This window comes from Calypte anna, chromosome 1 (genome assembly GCF_003957555.1).
Source record: "Calypte anna isolate BGI_N300 chromosome 1, bCalAnn1_v1.p, whole genome shotgun sequence".
NCBI classification, from domain to species: Eukaryota; Metazoa; Chordata; class Aves; order Apodiformes; family Trochilidae; genus Calypte; species Calypte anna.
The window spans coordinates 88,858,765-88,882,027 of NC_044244.1; the positions used below are offsets into that span (position 1 = coordinate 88,858,765).

Consider the following 23,263-nt stretch of genomic DNA (forward strand, 5'->3'; position numbering starts at 1 on the left):
AGGCAATTTACCAGAAAATACTTTCTAGGTACCTAAGAGAAATTGTTATCTAGTTATTCACAAAAGATGTCAAGCATAATTAGTAGAAAAGATCAAAATTTCAACCTTGTATTAAATCTATAAATATATTGTAAAAGTAAAAAAAAAGAATTAAAAAAAAAGCAGAAAAATCACATATCACCAGGTAAGAAACCCGCATGCATATAATCCCATGTAAACAAAGTTGATGACAAAACGTCTCTGTAGTATAAGCAGTGCTAATTCCAAAAGGAAAAATAACTAAAATTCCCACCTCCTTATGTTTTTCAGTACACGATTTTTAAACTATTTCCATTCTCAGTTTAGCTGGTTAGCTCTATCCATCCTTTGACAGGAAATGGGCACAATCTCTTCCACTTCAGTTGCAATATTCTTTCAGATTTTGCCTTGAGAAAACAAGACTCAAGATGCTCTCCTTAACAAGACCAGTTCATATGTGTTACAATGCCCTTTAACCTCTATGAGGTTAAAAGCACGAACGTTCTTACCACAAGTGGGAAACATTGCTGCTGTAAACTGAACAGCTACTTGATTTGGTTTGAGTGTCAAGCACCAAAATAGCTAGTTTAATTTTTCAAACTGAAACTAGGCCCTTGACTCCTTACATTCTGTACTAAATTAAAATCCTTGTATCACAGTAAAACATTTTTTTTATCCTACACAGTTGTGTTCATGGCTAGAGAGCATTTAGCCATCAGCCTTAGCACAAAATACAGTTTACAGAATTATATTCCTATTATTTCTTTTCTGATATTCATATTAATTTCTATTAATTTGAATAAATCTTAATATAATTACCTCACAAAAAATAGAAACATACTTAAGATGCAAACCAAGACTGAAGGTTTCTAATAATCTTATTAAAAACAAGATTAAATGCAAGCTATAAAATAAAAATAAAAATTAAATGCAAGCTCATTTGAAAAGCTATGCATAAATGTACATAAATACACATGAAAACATAATGAATACAACAATGGAATATAATTCACAGCTTAACAAATGCTACATAAACATTTATCAGAATCTTGCCCCCAGTTAAAAAAATTAATTGTTTTGCAATTTTTAGCACACTAATCACAATTTCTGTAATATGTAAAGAATACCAAGATTATCTACAGTCACATACACTTTGAAATCAGGGGACACATGTATTGACTTGAGGTTTGTTCCATTTGTGTAGAAGGTCTGTAAGGATTCTCCAGTAGTTACGTTCCACCACTACAAAAAATAATGATGCACTTTCAGTTAGTTGAAGGAAGCTTAGAATAAATTTTATATATATAGTCTTAGCATGACAAGCCCAGTTGACTGCTTTCCCCAAAGAGGTGGCATCAAAAAAATAATAAAAATACAAGCACTCTTAAGTAGAAAGTGTTGAGAACTAGGTACTAGACGTATAAGTTTAAAAGAAAATTCAAAAAGACTGAACCTTTTCAATTTTGGGAAAGTTTACAAAATAATAAATTCAAGTACTGTCCTTTAGCCCATCACAAAATGTTATCAACAGATGCAAACTGTAATGTTCAAAAGTTTAAAAAATACATATTTTTTATATAATCAAATGAATGCATGAAACACATTACCTGACAACATAATTGAAATTATAGCTGGATTTAATAAAGTCAGCTGGACTCTCAAGACAATTAATCACATCCTCTTTTTAAACCATTTGCAGTTTTGTTAGCAGGACAGACTTTTCACAGTGAGATTAGAATTTTGTGGGGTTTAGAATATGCAACTAACACTAATAACAAAGATAAAGAGGAACCTTGGACCATCAGTTTACCCAAAGAATGAAGACTGAAATTTTGTATTTCACAGAAAAACTGTAAATCAGTACAAAATTGAACCAAAGACAACCTAGCTCAAAGTTGTTACTTGATTATTCTAATAAGTCTACCCTCTATCCTTGCAACATTTAAATGTAGTAGTAAAATACCAAAACAGATAATTTTCAGCTTTGATGTTCTATAAAAGCAGGTGGTAGTAGTCCTTTTTTTATGTGACATTATACTTGTGAGCATAAAACAGATTTGCAACTACACAGCTACAATATTCTGATTAAAAACACTTTTCCTAAAGTGTCTGGATTTATGGAGATGCAGAGAAAGAATAAACAAGAAAACAAACAAAAAAAGCAAAACAACAAACAAAAAACCAAAGCAAGAACAGATCTCAAGTAGCTCTTGAACTTTAGTTGGTAGATGTATGATCAGGTGCTGGGCCAGTGGGTACCACTCACCCAGCAGAACATAGCCAGATGCACCTCATCTATGAATAAGACTCACTGTTTAGCTTTATCTTCTATGTTGTCCTGGTTTGGGCCAGGATAAGGTGATTTTCTGACTTGTACTTTTGCTTTCAGCTAAGTCTTTTGTAAGTAACTGCACTTGCTGAAATTAACAGCAAGTTTCTCAGACAGTGTGTGCTTCTAGGACTGATAACACTCAATGTTTATAGTTACAGCTAGAGACTGGTGTGCAGAGCCAAGGACACTGCTCAGCTCTGAGGAACATTTTGCCCTTTGGAAGGAGAAAAGGAGTAAAGAGGTCCCACCTGCAGCCCTCCTTTGGGGAGGAACGGACAAGATAGATGCCAAAATTGACCAAACAGAGTATTCCATCCCATACACATCATACTCAGTATAAATTTGAGTGATCACGAGGGTCAAACCCCTTCCTGCTTCCCCTTCTTCGCCTGTCCCTGTTTGCTTCAGCATCCTGGGAGGACTCCATACGTTCATCTGCCTGTGGTCCTGATCCGTGCCAGCCTGAATCTGTGTGTTCCTGCCTCCAGATCCCTTCTGCTGGTGACTCCAGGAGTCCAGCCTGGACTTTCCCAGGGCTGCCCTGAGCCTTGGTGGTGACATGAGAGTTCTTGGAGGAAAGTGGGGAGGAACGTGGTATCAATTTTCCTGTACATTTGTATATATTTAGTAATTTTTTTCCTTTTTATCATTACTGTTTCATTAAAGCTGTGCAGTTTAGTTCCCAACCCATAAGTCTCTCTCCCTTATTCTCTCTCCTTTCTTTATCAGGGAGGAGAGGGCCATTAATAGAGAGCATCTGTTACTCGGTTTAATTGCCAGGCCAGTGTTAAGCCATGACACAAGTAACTCTACTATCTAGCTGAGTCCAATTTTAGAGGTCCAGACTTCTGAAATGTTTTAGATTTTCACTGACTAGTATCTCCCTACAAAAAGGGTGCATTTGTGTGTCTGTGTGTGCTCATGCACATCATACCTATCCATCCCTAGATCTTGAAAGAAAAGATTAAATACAATACTTTGAGATTTAATCTTGTCCCAAGGACTGGTAAAAAGGCAAATCACAAAAAGTAAAGACGCTGGGAACTACAGGTCAGTAATCTGGGATTATTATGGAAAATGTTTTCTGAAAGTCATTTCAAGTCACGTGAAGGACAAGGGGATCATAAGCAACCCGGACAGATTTACCAAAAGTAAATCATGCTAAAACACCCAACTACTTCTATTGACAATAAATGCTAGCTCTGCAAACAGCATGGCAAAAGCACTGGATGTGATTAACCCTGACTTCAGCCAAGCCTTCAAGCTTCCATATAGTCAGAGTTAAGAGATGATGGACACCTAGAACAGATGTTATACAAGAGATACAGAACACTGAATCCATTTAGCTTGAATACAAGAAGGCTACCTGCTGTCTTCAGCTAAAAAAAAGAGGCATACAGATGACAGAGTCAGACTCTCTTCTCAGGGCCTAGAGTTGGAGTGAAGGATAGACCTTTATGAGGCAAGGCCTTACGCCTCACTCTGCAAACTACTTCTAGCAAAAGGCTGGGCTGCTCGAGGTCCAGAAGTCCCTAACATGTTAACCATTCTGTGACTCTAAGCAGTTTCACAACACCAAACTGTGTAGCCACAACACAGTTGTGGAAGGGAAGGAAGCTAGAAACAGTATGCATGTCATATTCTTTAATAGGAAATGAATGTCAGAAAGTGTTCTCAATGCTAAATTAGAAAATTCAATTAACTTTTTAAATGGATACTAACAAACTTCAAATAACCAGTCTGGTAGCATGCCCAGCCCCTAAACACTGACCAACAATCAACTAACCTCCAGCACTCTGTGAGATGAGAACTCCATAACCTGTCATTTCACAAGTACATGTTCTGCTAACAACTATGAGCTATTGCACCAGGGGAAAAAAAAAACCCACAACAAAACAACCAAACAACCTCATGAGACATTTGCAATTATGAAGACCCAATTCACAGACTGAAAGACCATCTTTTCTCTTTCCCAAAACACGTATGGCCAGTAGATATCTATAACAATAAAAGATTTACGAAAAGACTTATTTCCTCAGTGTCAACATGACCTCTAACAAAGGTTACTAATAGAATTTCTTTCAAGGCAAAAAGATATCCCTTGCAATACCTTATGAATTTCTATTTGTGAAAAAAATTAAAATTCGATATCTTTAAAAAAAATAAAAGCCTGGCATAGAGCATTTTTCTGCTCACTATAAAGAACAAAATTGCTGCTCATTATAAAGAACACAATTGCAGACAAAAATAATTGGGATTTTTAATATGAAAGATGTTAGTGAAAGACACTGCTAATAAAAATCTGAATCAAATATAATAGAGTATATGGAATTACAAAAAATCTGCAAATCTAAAGTCTGACTTCTTAAGAGACCTTTTCAGAGGGTTTTCATATTTGAAAAGGAAATAACTAGAAAGTGATAGACAGTCATGAAAATGGAGCAGCTCTGTGTTAAGTAAAATATTTCAGGTTTGTTTCTCTGAATTAATCTGCATTTTCTTTTAAAATTATCACGGTATTTCTATTTAACTAGGTATGCTAAGATATCTTATTATTTCAAGGCTTACCTTAATATAGCCTCCAGATGACACTAGCATTTTACTGTCAGAAGAGAACGAGAGGTCTGTTACCCAGCCACCATGTGTTAGTTCTCCTTCATCTACAGTAACTGGGGAGCAGAAGTGAAGGAATGCACCTGTTAAAATATCCCAAATCTGAAAGGGAGATAAGATTAAGTATATGAGTAAAGTTAATGGGAAAAAAAAATCTGAAATGTGTTTTTCTGTAGTAGAGAAAAAAAAACCCTTGTAAACAAACATTCTATTTGAAGTGACAAAACAATCAAAAAAATTAATTCTCCTCTTAGAACTGTATCATATATGGAGAATATAATAAGACATGCAATTCACAGTTCTCTAAAATTACTAGTAAATACTGTGAATTAGTTCCTTAGTATTCGTGGAACATAAATCTACAGATATAGTTACAAAATACTGTTTAATATAGCAAACAATGCTATTTTCAACTTCCTGATGTCCACCACAATGCTTACAAACCAGACATGCAGAACACAGACTATGAAAACTCTTCTGTTTGTGATCAACTGAACTATAAAATGAAGGCCAAGATTAAAGCAGTACCCTTATTTCTCCTTTGTCATCTCCAGTGGCCAATACTTTGTTATTGGGAGAGAAAGCACAGCACCGCACACAGGCTTCATGACCTTTCAGCTCATGAAGAACAGATGAACTTTCAAAGCTCCATATCTAAAGGGAAAACATTACAGAAAAGTGAAAAAAAAGTTCAAAACAGTTATGACTTCTTTCTTAACAGACATAAATATTCAAATGTACATAAGACTTTTTATATACATGTATGCATGTATGTAGTGTAGCCTATTTTTATTATCTGAATCACACAAGAGTGCATTTGCTACAACTTACTGAACCAACTGCGAGTATATTTTTTTTCCTTGGAATAAACTCCTTAATGAAGCTGATTAATTTACAAGAAAATTTAAAGCTGTTCATACAAAAATGATTCACTAATCAATTTAAAGCTATGTTTTAAAAATTGTATCAGCAGCACCAGAATATTAAACAGTTCACTCCTTTTTGCACTGTGCTTCTGAACAGCAATGCCAAACTTTCATTGCTTTCACTGGAAGACTCGAGACATTTTTCTTAACTTAACTAAGAATGCAAGGCTATCAAAAAATACATAGAAAGAATTAAACAAAATGTTCTGAACAAAGCTGTGTCTTAAATGTTCATTTTATTTTCACAGAAGTCACCAGGACATCCTTAAGTTATTTCTAAGATCAATAGTGAAATACTGTAAGCTTTAGTAACATGTTCACCAGACACAGGAAAGTTAATACTAGAAATTCAACAGGGTAACTTAAATAACCACAAGTTACCTCAGAATAAAAAAAATAAAGCATACATTTCAGGATAAGTAAGGCATCATTTTTATTTTTGTACAGAAACTAACCAACCTTTGCAGTTTTGTCAGCAGAAGTAGATGAAAATTTAGTACCATCTGGTGAAACAGCACAGGAAAGAACAGCACCTCCATGGCAAGCAAAATCCTCTTCTGTGTTTCCAGTAGTGATATTCCAAACCTAACAAACAACACAACTTAAACACCTGCATCTTGTACAACGGTATATATAAGATTCAGCTATATGGTTCTAATGCGGTCAATATTTTGTTAGACTTACTGGTATAACTGAAACACAAGAAGAGTGTAAATCTTACAAGAAACAGAAAATGCAGAATAGTGTCTTGAAAGTCAGCTTACACTTTATGATCGATCTAATAAAATGTGTGTAAACACAAAGTGCCGGAAATGCCAAATCATAAAAGAGACGGTAAAATGTATTTAGGCGGTTTGTCAAGTTACAGCCTTTTATTTACCTTAACAGTTCCATCAAATGACCAAGAAAGAAGCTTTGAATTTTCCAGAAGTCTAAAATCCTTGATTGCTTCCTTGTGCCCTCTTAAAAACACACATTGGCTAAACTGCCAATTCCATACCTAATAACAAAAAAGAATATTTTAAAAAAGAAACAAACCCCAAAAAATCAAATATATTTTAAAAAGAATTAAATTACTGATTTTTTCTAAGTCAGGATCATTCCATAAATTTTTATATAGATGGCAACTAATTAAAGGTTAGAAATTGAAGATATACATAGTAGAGAGGCAGAAGACTAAATAGGCCACACAACTTAACAGTAAAGAGTATGGACAGACTTCTCTCTAATAATCATAATCTGATTTTCAAAGTGCAGTTTATACTAAAAATTTACTGGAAAATTAAAAACAAAAAGCAATACAATTTTCTAGCCATCCCAGATGTTCTGGGTTTTAGACCTTTAGTTACTGCAATGAACAAAACTCCTTCATCTGTCAGACATCATGTTTTCCAGCCTTAAATTAACTTTCCTTTGTATTTTTAAAATCTATTCTTAATTAAATGCAATTTTGCTTTGCAGTTTTATACTAAGATGAGACTTCTATTTGTAAATCAACACTTCACTTAAAGTTCGTGTCATTTTATTTTACAGAAGTTATTACATCATTTTAACTTAAATGACAACGATTAAATAGTTTTCAAATTAGAGTTTACTGCATAAAAAAAAAATAGAAAGCAAATATGTTCAGCCGACACTCCTCGAGGTTTAACTGAGGCATTTTAATCAAGAGGGACATTCTGGATCCAGAAGAGAAGATACCCACGTTAGGCATGAAAGGAAACAAAAGATGACAAATTGGAGACTTGCCTGCACTTTTTATTTAAGCATAGTAACTACACTTCTACTGATAGACTCAGATAAGGCTTATGAGCTGATAAGGGGGCAGCATCCAGAAGTGCCCAGAGGGATACAAAGGGCTAGGAAGAGCTGCCCCGCCTTCCGCTGGTAGAGTCAGGTGAGACCCATCCGCTGATAAGGGGGTGGCACCCAGCACTGCCAAGAGGGATATAAAGGGCTGCAAAGAGCTGCCCAAACATCTACTGGTGGCATCAGGTGAGGTCCATCAGCTGATAAGGGGGCAGCACCAAGAACTGCCAAGAGGGAGATAAAGGGTCTGCAAAGAGCTGCCCAGCCTTCTGCTGGTGGACTCAGGTCAGGCCCATCTGCTGATAAGGCTTTGGCACCCAGCACAGCCGAAACAGATATAAAGGGCTGCGAAGAGCTGCCCCACCTTCTTCTGATGGCCTCAGGTGAGGCCCATCCCCTGATAAGCAGGCAACGCACAGCATTGCTCAGAGAGATACAAAGGGCTGCAAAGAGCTGCCCCACCTTCTCCTGGGAACAGGCAAACAGGAATGAGGCACAGCAGTTAGCGAGGCAGTTCGCGCAGGCAGGGCAAGCAGGAGGAGGCACAGCCACCTCCCAGCTCTCTTGAAGGAGCAATGGTCTCCAATAAAGGAAAACCTGGTGCTGTTAAGATGCAGGGTGCGTCCACACAGACGGAACCCCTTAAGAGGGACAGCAAGAGGGAGGTAGCTGTTCAGGCCTCTGGCTGTGTAGAGTGTCTGAGCCTCCTGTTAGTACCAGAGGATGGTGTGAGTGGGGTCTGTGTGCTATGCGAGCAGGTGAATGACTTGCTGTGCCTAGTGGCAGAGCTCAAGGAGGAGGTAGAGAGACTAAGAAGTATTAGAGACAGTGAAAGGGAAATTGACTGGTGGAGTCACGTCCTTTCTATCCCAAAAGAAGTCCATAAGGAGACAGTGAAGCCCTGCCCCTCCTGCCATCAGGCAGTTGGAGCAAACCAGGTGGATGGGAAGGAATGGAAACAGGTCCCTCATTGGAGAGGCAAAAGAATCCCCTCCCAACCCCCACCATCTCCCCAGGTGCCCTTAAAGAACAGATATGAGGCCCTGGACTCAGAGAATCAGGCAGAGGACAGACAAGAGAAAGATCTGTCGGGGAGGTCTCCCGTTTGCCCCCTGCCTACCAGATGTGTTACAACTACAGCTACAAAGAAAAAAAGAGGGGTAGTTGTAGTTGGTGACTCCCTTCTGAGGGAAACTGAGGGCCCTATATGTCGACCGGACCCATCCCACAGGGAGGTCTGCTGCCTTCCTGGGGCCTGAGTGAAGGATATTAGTAGGAAACTCCCCCAGCTAATTCAGCCCTCTGATTATTATCCACTGTTGGTAGTCCAGGCTGGCAGTGATGACATTAATGGAAGAAGTACCGAGACAATTAAAAAAGACTTCAAGGCATTGGGTCGTTTAGTTGATGGGTCAGGAGCACAGGTGGTGTTCGCCTCAATTCCTGCAGCAGCAGAGATGAATGAGGAGTAGGAAAACCTATCATATCAACAGGTGGCTAAGGGATTGGTGCCACTGGCAGAACTTTGGGGTTTTTGAGCATGGACCGAATTTCATCAAACCTAGTCTCTTCAAACCAGATGGGCTTCATCTATCTAGCAAAGGCAAAAGGACTCTAGCCTATAAGTTGGCAGGGCTGATAAGGAGGGCTTTAAACTAGGTTTGAAGGGGGATGGGGTTAAAATCAGGCTCTCCAGAAAGGAGCCCAAGGGTGGACAGCCCAAGCTAAGAGCCAAATCAGCAGCCCAGATGAAGTGCATGTACACCAATGCACACAGCATGGGCAACAAACAGGAGGAGCTGGAAACCATCGTGCAGCAGGAAAGCTGTGTTGTAGTTGCTATCACGAAAATGTGGTAGGGTGACTCCCATGACTGGAGTGCTGCCATGGGTGGCTACAGACTCTTCAGAAGGGACAGGAAGGGTAGGAGAGGTGGAGGGGTAGCTCTGTATGTTAGAGAGTCTCTTGACTCTGTAGAATTTGAAGTCGGTAATGATAAGGTTGAGTGCCTGTGGATCAGAATCAGGGGGAAGACCAACAAGGCTGATATCCTGGGGGGAGTCTGTTACAGACCAACAGCAATTAAGATGATGAGGTTGATAAATTATTCTACAAGCAACTGGTGGATGTTTCAAAATTTTCAGCCCTTGTTCCTGTGGGTGACTAACCTGCCAGACATCTGCTGGGAAGTCCACACAGCAGAGAGGAGGCAGTCTAGGAAATTCCTAGAGTGTATAGAGGATAATTTCCTGCTCCAGGTGGTAAATGAGCCTACCAGGGATAGAGCCCTGCTAGACCTCCTGTTCACAAACAGAGAGGGGCTGGTGAGAGATCTGGTGGCTGGTGGACATCTGGGACACAGTGATCAAAAAACAATAGTTTTCAACACTCAGGGATGAAAGGAGGGCCATCAATAAAACCTCTACGCTGGACTTCCAGAGGGTAGATTTTAGCCTCTCCAGAAGACTGATACAGAGTGTACCCTGGGAAACAGCCCTTGAAAACAAAGGGGAGGAGGGATGGACATACTTCAAGAAGCAAGCTTTGAAAGCACAGGAGCAGCTGTCCCGGTGTGCTGAAAGGTGAGCCAGCAGGGAAGATGACCGGTCTGGCTGAACAGGGAGATTTTGAAAGAAATCAGGGTAAAGAAGAGAGCCTACTGATTATGGAAAAAAGGGCTAACTACTCCAGAAGAATGTAGGAATATAGTTAGGCTGTGTAGAAAGAAAATTAGAGAGACAAAGGCACAACTTGAACTGAATCTCACCACCTCTGTGAAGGATAACAAAAAGTCCTTCTACAGATACATCAATGGCAAAAGGAGGGGCAAGGAAAACATCCATTCTCTACTGGACATGGGCGGAAATATAGTTGTCAAAGATGGAGAAAAGGCTGAGGTATTTAACACCTTCTTTGACTCAGTTTTCAACAGTAAGACAGGTTGTCCTCAGGACAGCTGGTTTCTGGAGCTTGTAGAAAGAAAAAAGAATCTGAACAGCCCCCCTGAAATCCAGAAGGAAACAGTCAGTGACCTACTGAGCTGCTTGGATACCCACAAGTCTATGGGACCAGATGGGATTCAACCAAGGGTGATGAGGGAGCTGGCAGAAGAGCTCGCCAAGCCTCTCTCTATCATCTACCAACAGTCCTGGCTCACTGGGGACATCCCAGATGATTGGAAGTTGGAGAATGTCACGCCAAATCACAAAAAGGGCCGGAAGGAGGACCCAGAAAACTACAGGCCCATTAGCCTGACCTCAGTGCCTGGCAGGGTTATGGAGATCATCCTGGAGGCAATCACACAGCACGTACAGGATGGGCAAGGGATTAGACCCAGCCAGCACGGGTTTAGGAAGGGCAGGTCCTGTCTGACCAACCTGATCTCCTTTTATGATCAGGTGACCCGACTGGTGGATGAGGGGAAAGCTGTGGATGTGGTCTACCTGGACTTCAGCAAGGCCTTTGACACCGTCTCCCACAGCATCCTCCTGAAAAAGCTGTCAGCCCAGGGCTCAGACAGGAGCACCCTGTGCTGGGTTAGGAACTGGCTGGAGGGCCGGGCCCAGAGAGTGGTGCTGAATGGTGCTGATCCAATTGGCGGCCACTCACCAGTGGTGTCCCTCAGGGATCAGTGTTGGGCCCAGTTCTGTTTAATATCTTCATTGATGATTTAGATGAGGGGATTGAGTCCATCATCAGCAAGTTTGCAGATGACACTAAGCTGGGGGGCACTGTGGATCAGCTGGAAGGCAGGAGGGCTCTGCAGAGGGACCTGGACAGACTGGAGAGTTGGGCTGATTCCAGTGGGATGAGGTTCAACAAGGCCAAGTGCCGGGTCCTGCACTTCGGCCACAACAACCCCATGGGAAGATCCAGGCTGGGCACAGAATGGCTGAGAGCAGCCAGGCAGAAAGGGACCTGGGAGTCTCGATTGACAGGAAGCTGAACATGAGCCAGCAGTGTGCCCAGGTAGCCAAGAAGGCCAATGGTATCCTGGGCTGGATCAGGAACAGCGTGGCCAGCAGGTCCGGGGAAGGGATTCTGCCCCTGTACTCAGCCCTGGTGAGGCCACACCTCGAGTACTGTGTCCAGTTCTGGGCCCCTCAGTTCAGGAAGGAGATTGAGGTCCTGGAGCAGGTCCAAAGGAGGGCAACCAGGCTGGTGAAGGGACTCGAGCACAGACCCTATGAGGAGAGGCTGAGGGAGCTGGGGCTGTTCAGCCTGGAGAAGAGGAGGCTCAGGGGAGACCTCATCACTCTCTACAACTCCCTGAAAGGAAGGAGTAGCCGGGGGGGGTTGGTCTCTTTTCCCAGGTAACTCTCAGCAAGACAAGAGGGCACAGTCTTAAGTTGTGCCAGGGGAGGTTTAGGTTGGATATTAGAAAGAATTTCTTTATGGAGAGGGTGATCAAGCGTTGGAATGGGCTGCCCAGGGAAGTAGTAGATTCTCCATCCCTGGAGATATTTAAAAAGAGACTGGATGTGGCACTCAGTGCCATGGTCTGGTAACTGCAGCAGTAGTGGATCAAGGGTTGGACTTGATCTCAGAGGTCCCTTTCAACCCAGCCAATTCTATGATTCTATTCAATGATTCTACACAAATACTGAAGTAGGATGGTGCATAGGTTATGTGTATCAGCAAGTAGGTAGAACATGGATGTTGGAACAAGTACAGTGAGCAAAACAGTGATGTGGACTAGCACCCATACTGGAGGATTTTAGTTCAAATTAGCTCAAGTTTGGTTAGATGGAAGCTTATTGGTAGCTGGAGCATGTGGTGTAGTTTAAGAATTAGATCAGCAATGTCTGCAAGTGCTCTCTGCAGTGCAAACTAAAGCACAGTAAGGGTAAACAACCAGAACATCCATTTCAAACACGCATCCCTTAGGGGAGTTAAAACACTAGTAGCGAAAAGTCAGAATGATTCTCTGGAGCCAATCTACCTTGCTGGGGCAGAGTTTGTTAATTTGAGACTACATTACTGCAGCCATTCTGTTTCTAGATAGCATCTGTATTCTGCACTGTACTGAACTAGGTGGACCCACCAGCCAACTCAGAGACAGGTGTCTACCTCATTCCTTTAGACAGCTTGGGCAGACCTACCATATATTACCAGTTCTGGGTCACACAAAGTCCTTCACTTAGGCAATCACAACTGGTGAGTTATCTTGTTTGAAAATGAATGTTTCTTTCATCCATCTTAAAGGAGTACACTACCTTTCTATTATCCAAAGCATTAAAAATAAAAATTGTGTGATGTTCCCTATCACATAAGGTACAAATAGAGGCTACAGTCCCTTGCCCCAAGCTGGAGCAATACCGAATACAGTAGTCATTTACTGAGTTTACACTGTCTATAGCTTTAAAAAAATCTTTTAAATAAATTCTAAGTCACAACATATATTTAAAAATATCTTCCAAACCTGTATAACTGAATCATGAGCACTCGAAATGAGAGACTGACAGTCAGAGGTAAATCGACAATGTTGCACAGATGTCCTGTAGGCCTCCTGGGTCTTCAGAATTTTCCCATCCAACAACTGTAATACCTGAAAATCAAGAATGCAATAATTCTATTTATTTTATATACTTGAAGTAAATGAATAAAATAATATGCAAATTCTTTATTTAAGTAACATAAGACTATAAATACATTACTGCCAATCAATGATTTGGAAAAACCAAAAGTTCGTTGAGCTTAGCCTTTGACAAAAACAAAGTCAGAGCTACATTATTAGCACTACCTTTAAATTATAGCCATTTAGGTAACACTCACAAATGTAAAAAATTTAAAGTATTATGTTAAGGAATATTATTGTACAAAGTCATTCAAGTGACATTTCCTTAACAAGGAAAAGCACCAAGAAGGTGCTAATAGGACTTTCCTACCATTTTACAAATAAAATTTTGGATTTAATACCTTTAGAGTTCCACTCTCCTGTCCAAATGCTGCAAATTTAAGATCTTCACTTAAGCAACAGCAGGAAATGGGGGATTCTTGAGCTGCTGTCTGCATAATAACACTGTCTGTATTTCCACTGATAAGCTGCAAGATGGGACATTAATCAAGTTATTATACTACTTTAAAAATTAAAACTAAACAAATTACAAGCTGAGCTAAGAATGCTAAGGAGAACAGTGTACCAGCTTCAAACCTTGACATCAAGGATCAGTCACTTTCAGAAACCAATTACTTTGAATATCAGTGTAACTATCTCTATAGAATGCCCTCTGAACAGACAAGTTTGCAGAAGGAAACACATCTCATTACTAAAAGGATTTTTAGTTTGCCTAGCTATAGATAGCAGTAACTCAAAATGCTACCCCCCTATTTCAAAAGCTATATAGTGAGCTTCACACTCAAACTTGCCTTGCCAGCCAGATTTTAGAGCTGATGCCAAACGGAGTATAAAAGGACTTGAAACCTACTAGCACATACAGTACATCAAATCTCTACTCAATACTGCCCCCTCCAATCCACTCCTAGGGAGGGTGGAGGAGGAAATTTTAGGATACAATGATTAACAAAGTTTATGTTTAAAAAGCTGCCAGTGTGAAGTGTTTAAAAATGAACACACCAAACATTAAAAGGTGACCAAGACTCCAGTTTTGAGCGGTTACAAATTAGGAAGGGTAAAGCATTATATTTTGAAGAAAAACTACATTCAGAGATGTGATACCAGAGATACAATGTTAAATTACAGTACACTTGCTTAACAGCAATTTCTCTTTTCAGTCAATTTATCTTCTTGTGCAATGGCAAAAAATCTGTTCTTTTTCTACAATAGTCTTCTCTCATGACTGCACCTCAACCAGAATACTGTATTTAGGACAGAAAATCTAAGCACCATCTTTCTCTAGAAAATGGTTCACATAAAGTTACAACAGAAATATACCAATTGTAAATAAATAGATGAGGTCTGGTAATTCAAATGAGACTCAGACCGCACCATTACATGGTAGTTGCTACAGATTTTACAATTCAGGAAGATTAAAAACCATATATAAATACGTGTAACTTCCTTCACTGGCTTCTCTCTTTACTGCAACAGATGGAGATTCTCTTTTCCCACATACTATTTGTTTACATGAATTTTAGTGACAATATTGATTGCTTTCTGTTGGCTCAAACTCTAGTATCTTTTTATTACCAAGGCCCCCACTGGAGACACTTTAGGTATTTTCACACCTGTATTCCCCACTATTCAAATATCATTACCATTTCACTTGAGGTTTTTTGATAGGATTTTTAGGTAGATTAAGAAATGGCTAATTCATTGGCAGGACAGATGGAGAAGGATAGAAAATAACCAGTAAGAGAGACACATGAAGTACAGTGCAAACAGGAAGAAAAGTTCCTGCTCTCCCTGTAGTAGCAGCCTAGAAAAGACCTCTTAGCACTAGAAACAAAGGCAATGGTCATGCTGATTAGCCAGGATTACATAGCTTACATGTCTGCCTCCAGACAAATTAGGAGAAAGGACAGGACCTTACACAAGGAGATTACCTCAGAAGATGTCCCTCAGCACAGGACAGCAGACTCTATTACAGCACCCACCTACCTATATATCCAGTTTAAGAACTCACTGCTTTCACAGTCCAGAATAAAGCTTTATTCCTATTCAGATGCTGCTTTAGGCTTAACACCTGAAATAGCTACCTCCTACCCAAAGACAGGTAATGGCTGTTTTGTAGGTTAACAATCACATGCAGATAGCATTCAAATGCACTAAGATACTGAGAACGCCAGCTTACTTGTAAATGCTTCTGATTGTAGATTGCTAAAATCATCACTTCACCATTGTGAAATACGACATCTAGTTCACTTTTCAGCACATCATTGGAAGACTTGCACACCTTGTTAGTTTCCCAAATCTGTTTGAAGAACACATTATTTCATTAATTTTATTAAAGGATGGGATATAAAACTTCTTGTAATGCAGTCTTACAAACTTGCAAAACTTCTTTAAATCAGTGAAAGTTATGCTTTGGTTGTGAAATCAATATAGAGATTCCAACAGATGAAACAGATGTATTTTTTTCCAGACTAACTAGCAGACTTCCCCATGTTTAGAGTCCTATCTTCAAAGTCCACAGTTTTCTCATCCAAAGAAGACTGTTAAAATCCAATGTACAAATCCAATTACCAAATACAGATTTCTATATTTAGAATATAATTAATTGCTTTCAAAATTCCAAGAATATAAGTGTTAACTTGGAAGAAAAGGAAACGCTATTTTGGTAAACTACAGTTCTATTTTCACAAGTTTCAATGAGGCATAACAATTATAGAAATCTATCCTAAATATTAACTTATAAATACATGTAACAATGACAAGTACAAACAAGTCTGCTAGGACACTCAAAAAACTTAGGAATTCTTGATTGAGACAGTCTCTAAAACAAAACAGAAGGTTACAATTACTCTTGAACAGTCATCAGGCTTAAAAATCCTATTGAAACACACAAAATTTAGAGATACAGTTAGCCAAGTAAAAAAGCCATCTCAGTTTACTTTGCATCTAAGTAATTTTATAACAAGTATTTACATTTATATTCTCTATAAACATACATAAATACTAAATATATAATATATAATTTATAACATATAGTGCATAAATTATAATTTATAGTATATGATATAAATATAGCAACATAGTTTTATTATAAGTTATTCCTGAAAATAATAATTATATATTTATATAAATTCACATATTTTAAAAAGTAAAGATGTCACCTTACACGTATTGTCTGGTCATCAGATGATGTCAGAAATAGAGATCCATCTGATGAAAATGTCACACAGTGAACCCAGCTCATATGTCCTCTGCAATCCGCTACTTTTGATAAAGACTTAATATTCCATAACTACAAGAAAAATATGAAAGAGCTCAGTTGTATTTAGATTGCACTTACAAGGAATACAGTGCATAAGAAGTAGAGCACTTAATTACTACTTCTTCTATTTTTTTCCAACTTATTCTGAAACCAGATGTAACAAGAATTGTAGAAGTGTTCCTGCTGACTACCATTTTGATGGTCAGGGAAATTAGATGAGCAGCCTCTTTTGACTGCTATAAGTTTAAAAGATAAGAGAAAAAAAAAAAAAAAGAAAAAATCACTCACACTATGAAATAATTTAAGTGACCGCGTAGATTGCAAAAATGGCAATAAAAAGCAAGTAACAAAAAAATCCAGTGCTAAAATGGATACTTGCTTAGGCTTACTCTAGCTGTGCTAGTCCCAAAATCATTCTACTTGTTGTATTCCTTTTTAGTGAGGTGCTACATTCTATATCAGCATACAGAAAGGGGGGATTTTGTATGATTTAAGCAATGGGAAGGTGACTCTGAGGTCTTTTTTTATAGACACCTGAGTTCTTTTCTCCAAAATGAGCATGTAGCTTCAATACGGGGTTTCCCAGCTTCTCTTTCACACTTCAGAAGTGAACAAAGATTAAAAGGAATAAAGCACATTGAAAGCTTGCTAAAATGGCTACATTTGTTTTACCTCTGCATACAAGAAATTATGAAGACAAAGACAATCACTTACCTCAACAGAACAGTGGGACAAAGCAACTGCTACTAACTCATCACCAGGACAGAAATCACAGTATTGGATTGTACTGTGGTGATTTATGACTTGTGTTAACAAATCACACGTTTTAACATCAAAAAGCTGTGAACACATATGAAAACCATCAAGTTTGTACAACTTCACTATAGACAAGTATCTTTCATGCTCAACAGCATACATTCTTTAATTTAGAACTATTATTTTTCTCAGTCAACAAGTTTGCTACCCACACCTTTTTACTTTACACACACACTTGAAACCATGCACCTTATTATACCTGAAGCATCTTAAGTGTCCTAGAATTTTACTTTTAATCATTTCTATCTTTAAGGTCCCTTCCAACCCAAATTCTTCTAGGATTCTATAGTTCTATACTACTTCAAGTAACTTACTGAAGTGGGGTACTTACCAAAAGTTTACTTTTGGCTACCACCAAAATCATGTCACCATTTCTAGACCAAGAGCAACATTTTACAAAAACGTCCACTTCATCTGCTTGCTCATCTGCATTTTTGAAGAAATCTTTTATCTCAATACTTTTCAGTTCATTTCCTGAGCGTGATTCCCAAAGCTGCAAAGGAAAGGAAAGCAAAAGAAATACACAAAACCTTTTTACTGATGTGGATACAAAATGCAAAAAAAAAAAAAAAAAAAAAAAAAAATTTAAAAATTATTTAATATTAATAATTAATAATTATATAATATAATAATTAATAATTTTTAAAATAAATAAAAGAAAAATATGCTCTGCAACGCTATTAGAAGTCCATTCACCATAAGGTATCTGGTATACATCTAACTTTGCACCCTAATTTCATTGTGGCACCAGCTAAAAATCTACTGAATAGTTCTGTTCTCTGCACCATAATTTTCTTTCTGAATGACAACACCTACAGCAACCCATCTTTCCTGATTTAGCAACTTTACAGAAAGAAAGCAGTGTTTTAAGAACTGCAATAGCATAGTTCTGTTCTAAGGAAAATCAAAACATAAACCTCTCAATTCTCTTCTAGTGCATACATGAAAAATGGTACATAAAAACTGCTTGCAACTTTTATGTCTGCTGATGATTCCAAGATGACAGAACTTTCAATTAATCTAGAAATTCAATAGTTCTTTTTTCAAACCAATTTCACTCCTCGCCCACAAGTTTTCTTAAATTCCTTTAGGGGAAAAAAGAAAAAAAGATGGTGAAAAGTAGAGGATTCAAAATGAAGCTAACTAGAATTTATTTACACCTTCAGGCACCAATTTTTTTTTCACTGGTTCTGGACAAGCCATTTCAAAATCTTGGGACCAATAATCAACTGTTTCTGGATCTAATTCATTATAGTTGACCATACAGACACAAAACTTTCTTACACGTATTTTGCATTTTATACAAGAAAAATACAACATCAAAACAAAACAGTAGATTTAGAAATACACTTGTCTACCTTTACTGTTCCATCCGTTGAACAGCTAGCAACACATTCATCATTTGGTGAAAATCTACAGTGAATGACGGAATTTTCATGACCTATCATCGTATTTCTACAATATTTCTTGTTTAAATCCCAAAGCTGCATTAGAAATAAACACAAACATCATATTGATGAATTATTCAAAGACAGATTTGTTCATGTTCTAACTCAAAATCACTAAGACAACCAAAACCGCAACTTTTTTTTCTTAGTTTTACCAACATGCTCATCAACTTGATGGTATGCAGCTCACACTTTACCTCCATCTGTTGACTTGCATAAAAACTATGACCATCAGAACTACACAGAACTGGTTAAACTGTCTGCACAGTGCAAAGGCCCTTGAACAGCATAAAGTTACGGAAAATTTCTTCAGACTGAGGAAGAATCCTTACCTTGACTCATTCTCTTTCAACTTTGAAGTTCAGAATTGTGTAGCTTACACATAATACCAAAACTGAAATCTCTCATGTTAAGTCTCGGACAGTTTGAATATAATCCTTGCCACATCCATTCTAACATAATTAAAAGAAAGTTCTGTATGTTTTTTCTGCTTCGGGCTCTTCCTCTCCCCCCTCTCACACATAGTTATCCAAGCCTATAGCTCACACTTCCTTTCTTATTTTTAAATGTGTCCTTCTCAAATTAAAAAAAAAAAAAAATCATACATATGAATGGTCAAGTGAGGGCTCAAAACAAGACTACCCACTTGGAAGGCATCTGAAAAAAAAAGAACCAGGCCCTTTAAAGTATCCTGCATACTTCAGTTGTTTTTCATTATTCATAAAATTGTCAAACACTGCCTGAAATCTTAACCACATTTCTGGTATTAAGATGGTCATTTTAAATAAGTCTAAATCTACCTGTTCCAAGATGTCAGTCTCAGACAGCAAATGTATCTGCTGAGACATTCAAGAGGTCAGCACAACAGCCTCTTCTTTTTACCTTGACATCAGATAATAATTGTATTTTACAAGCTCTTGCAAAAACCCTTAAGATGAGACTTCACATTACTACTAAAGCACCTCACATCCTACTAGCTACAGCTGGAGGAGACAGTTGTCTCCCCATCTAACAATCTCACTCCTGACTGTGTATTCTCAACACAGTCCTCTTGCACTGGAACTGGGCAATTGAGCTACCACAGGAAACTAAGCCAGCAGAAAACCAATCCCATCAAACAGGTTTTTGCTGAATTCACTTCATGAACCATACCACTGCAGAAGACCACCAGCACATGCGCTGCAACAAAGGCAAGGTCAGAGAACCTGGGCAGCAGGACTTTCATTTTCAGTGCCAGTGTTACAGCTTGCATTGTGAAATTGCATTCTTATTTGCCCTGTGGTCTGCTAGGTCTTTTCTTAATACCTGTGTTTTTCACCTTCCTTAGATGCTGGCTTCTATTGTCTGATTTCTGCTCTGTGTATACATCCTCCCTCTCAACCGTCACCTTCATGCACCACCAATAGAGAACTTGACCATTCTCCTTTGCTAAGCATAAGCACTGTTTCTGTTCTGCTTTGCTGAAATTTAATTACAGAGCTGTAGTCCGTACTACTCTCAATCTGTTGCCATCTCTCTTCTACCAGGCTCAATTAAAACAAAACGTTAACTGATGATGTTAGAATATATTTATGAATAAATAATGGTCCTGTCCTGATAAGCAGCATGAGAACAGTCTCAATCTTTTCCACTTACTTTGATGAAAGTGTCACTTGAGCAGGTGGCTAAAACATACTGACCACTTCTGTTACTGAACTGGCAGCAATTGACCTGCTCTGTGTGTTCTTCATATACACACCTGCACTGGCCTGTTCTTGAGTTCCAGATCTAGGCAGAATTGAAGGATGAGACTTTTAAATATATCTACAGTACTTAATATAATAAAACACTGTCAACTATGCTGAAATACAGATAAGCTCTAAACCATTATTATTAACACTTCAAAAATGTTTTGAAGATAAAGGGAAAGCAAATACATTTACATTTAGAGAAAAGTAATGAGGGGAAAGGTCATAATTTAGATTAGAATTTGATCAGTACTGGAATTGCACCAAGGTTTTGCTACAATACCAAGGAATCAAAAATCCAAAATATTTCAAATATAACAGAGGAAAAAAATATGGATACATGCACCTCATTATAGGTAGGATTGGACTCAACACATTATGTTCTACTTAAAAAGAATCATCTAATAGTACTACTAAATAAGTGATAATTCTGTAAGCATTATATTAACATAAAGCATCTTCTATGTTATGTAGCGTGTAGAGCTTTTCCGTTTGTCTTAAGTAGTGAATTATCCACATAAGATTTAAGAAATTTAATAAAAACTTTAAGCATATGAATTTGCTCTGAGAATTACTAATTTGAAAACAACAATAAAAACCCTGTGCTAGTTTCCTTACCTTCACTTTTTTATCAGCTGAACAAGTTGCTACAAATTCACCATCTGCAGAGAAAGTGCAACAAAGTATTTCATCATCGTGTGCACTTATTGACAGGAGTCTCTCTCCACTTTCTGCTTTAAACACCTAAAAACAATACACAATAATCTTATAACTAGCATAAAATTTTAAAACATAGTATTCCAGTTTGTTTTCTCTCTGCTTTACATAAGCTCTTCATCAAATTGGTTAGTTTTTGAAAGCATTTATAATTTCAGGGGTATTAACGTATTAATTATAAAAATATTTGAGCTTCAGTTTTGTAAAGACAATAGAAAAAGTTAGGGAAGGAAGTGGTGAAAACTGATTTTAAAAATATTTTTGTATGCAATGGGCGTTTCATTAATTTTTTATCATTGCTCTTTTAGCCTAAATCTATGTCCTTTCTCAGTATTTTTTAATAGTAATTGCACAACAATATCTATTGACAAAATCCAAACTGGTTTTAAAGCTATAAAATACAGGCATGTATATATAGAGACAGATCTGATAATCCTCTGTGGAAATTAAGAATTTCATCAGCAATTGATGATTTGGAGAACAAGCAAGTAGAGTCGTAGAAAGTTGAACAGAATGACATGAGTCTCAGTCTGGAGGTAGCCATAGGCAATGAAAGGACAGCTGGGGAAAAGTGGCATATATAAATCAATTTCCCAAAATTCTGGAATTGAACTCTACAAGGATGGGGAAAAACAAAACAAAACAAAACCAACCAAAATCAGATCTCCTTTTCTCCATAGGTTACATATTCTTAATGATTCTTTACAGCAATGCTTAGGATACTACAGCTGTGAATTCCCTGCTTTGTTCCTTTACTTTTTCATTGAATGGTCACCAATGACAATGAGATGGTTGGTATTTGTTCAAATAGAAACAAATACTGAAGTAACAGGAAATCTATGTTTGCAGTAAATGATGCAGAATACCTTTTCTTAATTTAGCAGTCATTTTTTTTTTATTATTTTACCAAAACAGTAGAAGTAGCTTGGAAAACCAGGAAGATTAGTTTTATGTCCATGCCATCATTAGGAAAAAACACTATTAAGTTCAAAGTTAAAGAATGAAAAATAGATTATTGCTAATTTTCCTATTACTTCAACAAAAGTTTAGTTTAAATGTAATGGCAATCCACAGATGTTACTTTTTTGGGTAGAAAACAAAGTGCAAAAGAGCAATCGGCAGTCTCAACAATGAAACCATTAAGTGCAGAAGCCCAGCACAGTAACTTCAGCAGAGCATAAAACAAACACATCCGCCAGGCATCTCTTTAAGTGGATGCCATGATCATAAAATTGTAAAAGCCAGCAAATAAATAAATAATAACACCATAGTAACACATTAAGTAGCCACATGAACAGCAGCTAAGCATCACCAATATTATGACTTCAGTACTTAACTGATCAAGCATCTAAAATAATACCAAAGGCTTGCAGAAAAGTTGTTCTTTTCCCTTACCTTTGGCTGTCTGGAATATGGATACTTTACCAGGTTACTGGCTGGCTGTTTGCTAGTTTTCTTGAGAGCTGGCTGGCTCCCCTCCAGGCAGACTGCTGGCAAATTTATATTAGTCACTTTCTTCTCTGTCTCCCCTGATTCACTTCCTATGCACTTTGGGAGATTCCATCTCACATTATCCTAAACTTCAGGAGTTTGTTTTTCTTTCTAGATGCATTTCTTTTCATAAGACAATTTACTAAGTAAGCACCAAAGTAGCAGAGGTCAATTACCATCCCATGGAAACAGTAAATCTATAACTAAAATGTCTTCTTGTTTCTCAGTTCTGTAGGTCCACTGTGACTGGAAATAACATTTTTGCAAGCAGACCTTAAATATGCTGAGGTGCATTACTTAGGCTGTGAGATGTTCCATATCACTAAAAGGCACCTCACTTTTACATATTACAGCAGTGAGGGTATAAAACCTGAAATCACACAGCTTAGCTTTTGAACTAGAACACTTACTATTCCAAACATTCAACCTGATATTGATGTAATACGTCCTTCTCAATCATTTGCCTTCAATGTGTTCTAGATCCCTCCTATCTCCACAAAACACCAAAAGCAAAAAAACAGGACTGTTA

The 23,263-nt window shown here is 38.0% G+C and overlaps 1 protein-coding gene across 1 annotated transcript in view; it reads right to left on the reverse strand.

The window, feature by feature from the left end:
- Nucleotides 1–1,065: 1,065 nt before the first annotated feature.
- The window catches only part of APAF1 (apoptotic peptidase activating factor 1), a 37,761-nt gene continuing 15,563 nt past the window's right edge, over nt 1,066–23,263 (reverse strand). The window contains exons 14-27 of the mRNA XM_030465620.1: nt 21,145–21,270; nt 20,435–20,566; nt 18,710–18,835; nt 17,683–17,844; nt 17,250–17,375; nt 16,440–16,565; nt 15,453–15,572; nt 13,618–13,743; nt 13,121–13,246; nt 6,770–6,889; nt 6,349–6,474; nt 5,492–5,617; nt 4,919–5,065; nt 1,066–1,260 (exon numbers count right to left, since the gene is read on the reverse strand). Of these exons, the coding sequence (XP_030321480.1) occupies nt 1,117–1,260; nt 4,919–5,065; nt 5,492–5,617; nt 6,349–6,474; nt 6,770–6,889; nt 13,121–13,246; nt 13,618–13,743; nt 15,453–15,572; nt 16,440–16,565; nt 17,250–17,375; nt 17,683–17,844; nt 18,710–18,835; nt 20,435–20,566; nt 21,145–21,270 (1,833 nt within the window). The 3' untranslated portion in view covers nt 1,066–1,116. The remainder of the gene's footprint in view (nt 1,261–4,918; nt 5,066–5,491; nt 5,618–6,348; nt 6,475–6,769; nt 6,890–13,120; nt 13,247–13,617; nt 13,744–15,452; nt 15,573–16,439; nt 16,566–17,249; nt 17,376–17,682; nt 17,845–18,709; nt 18,836–20,434; nt 20,567–21,144; nt 21,271–23,263) is intronic.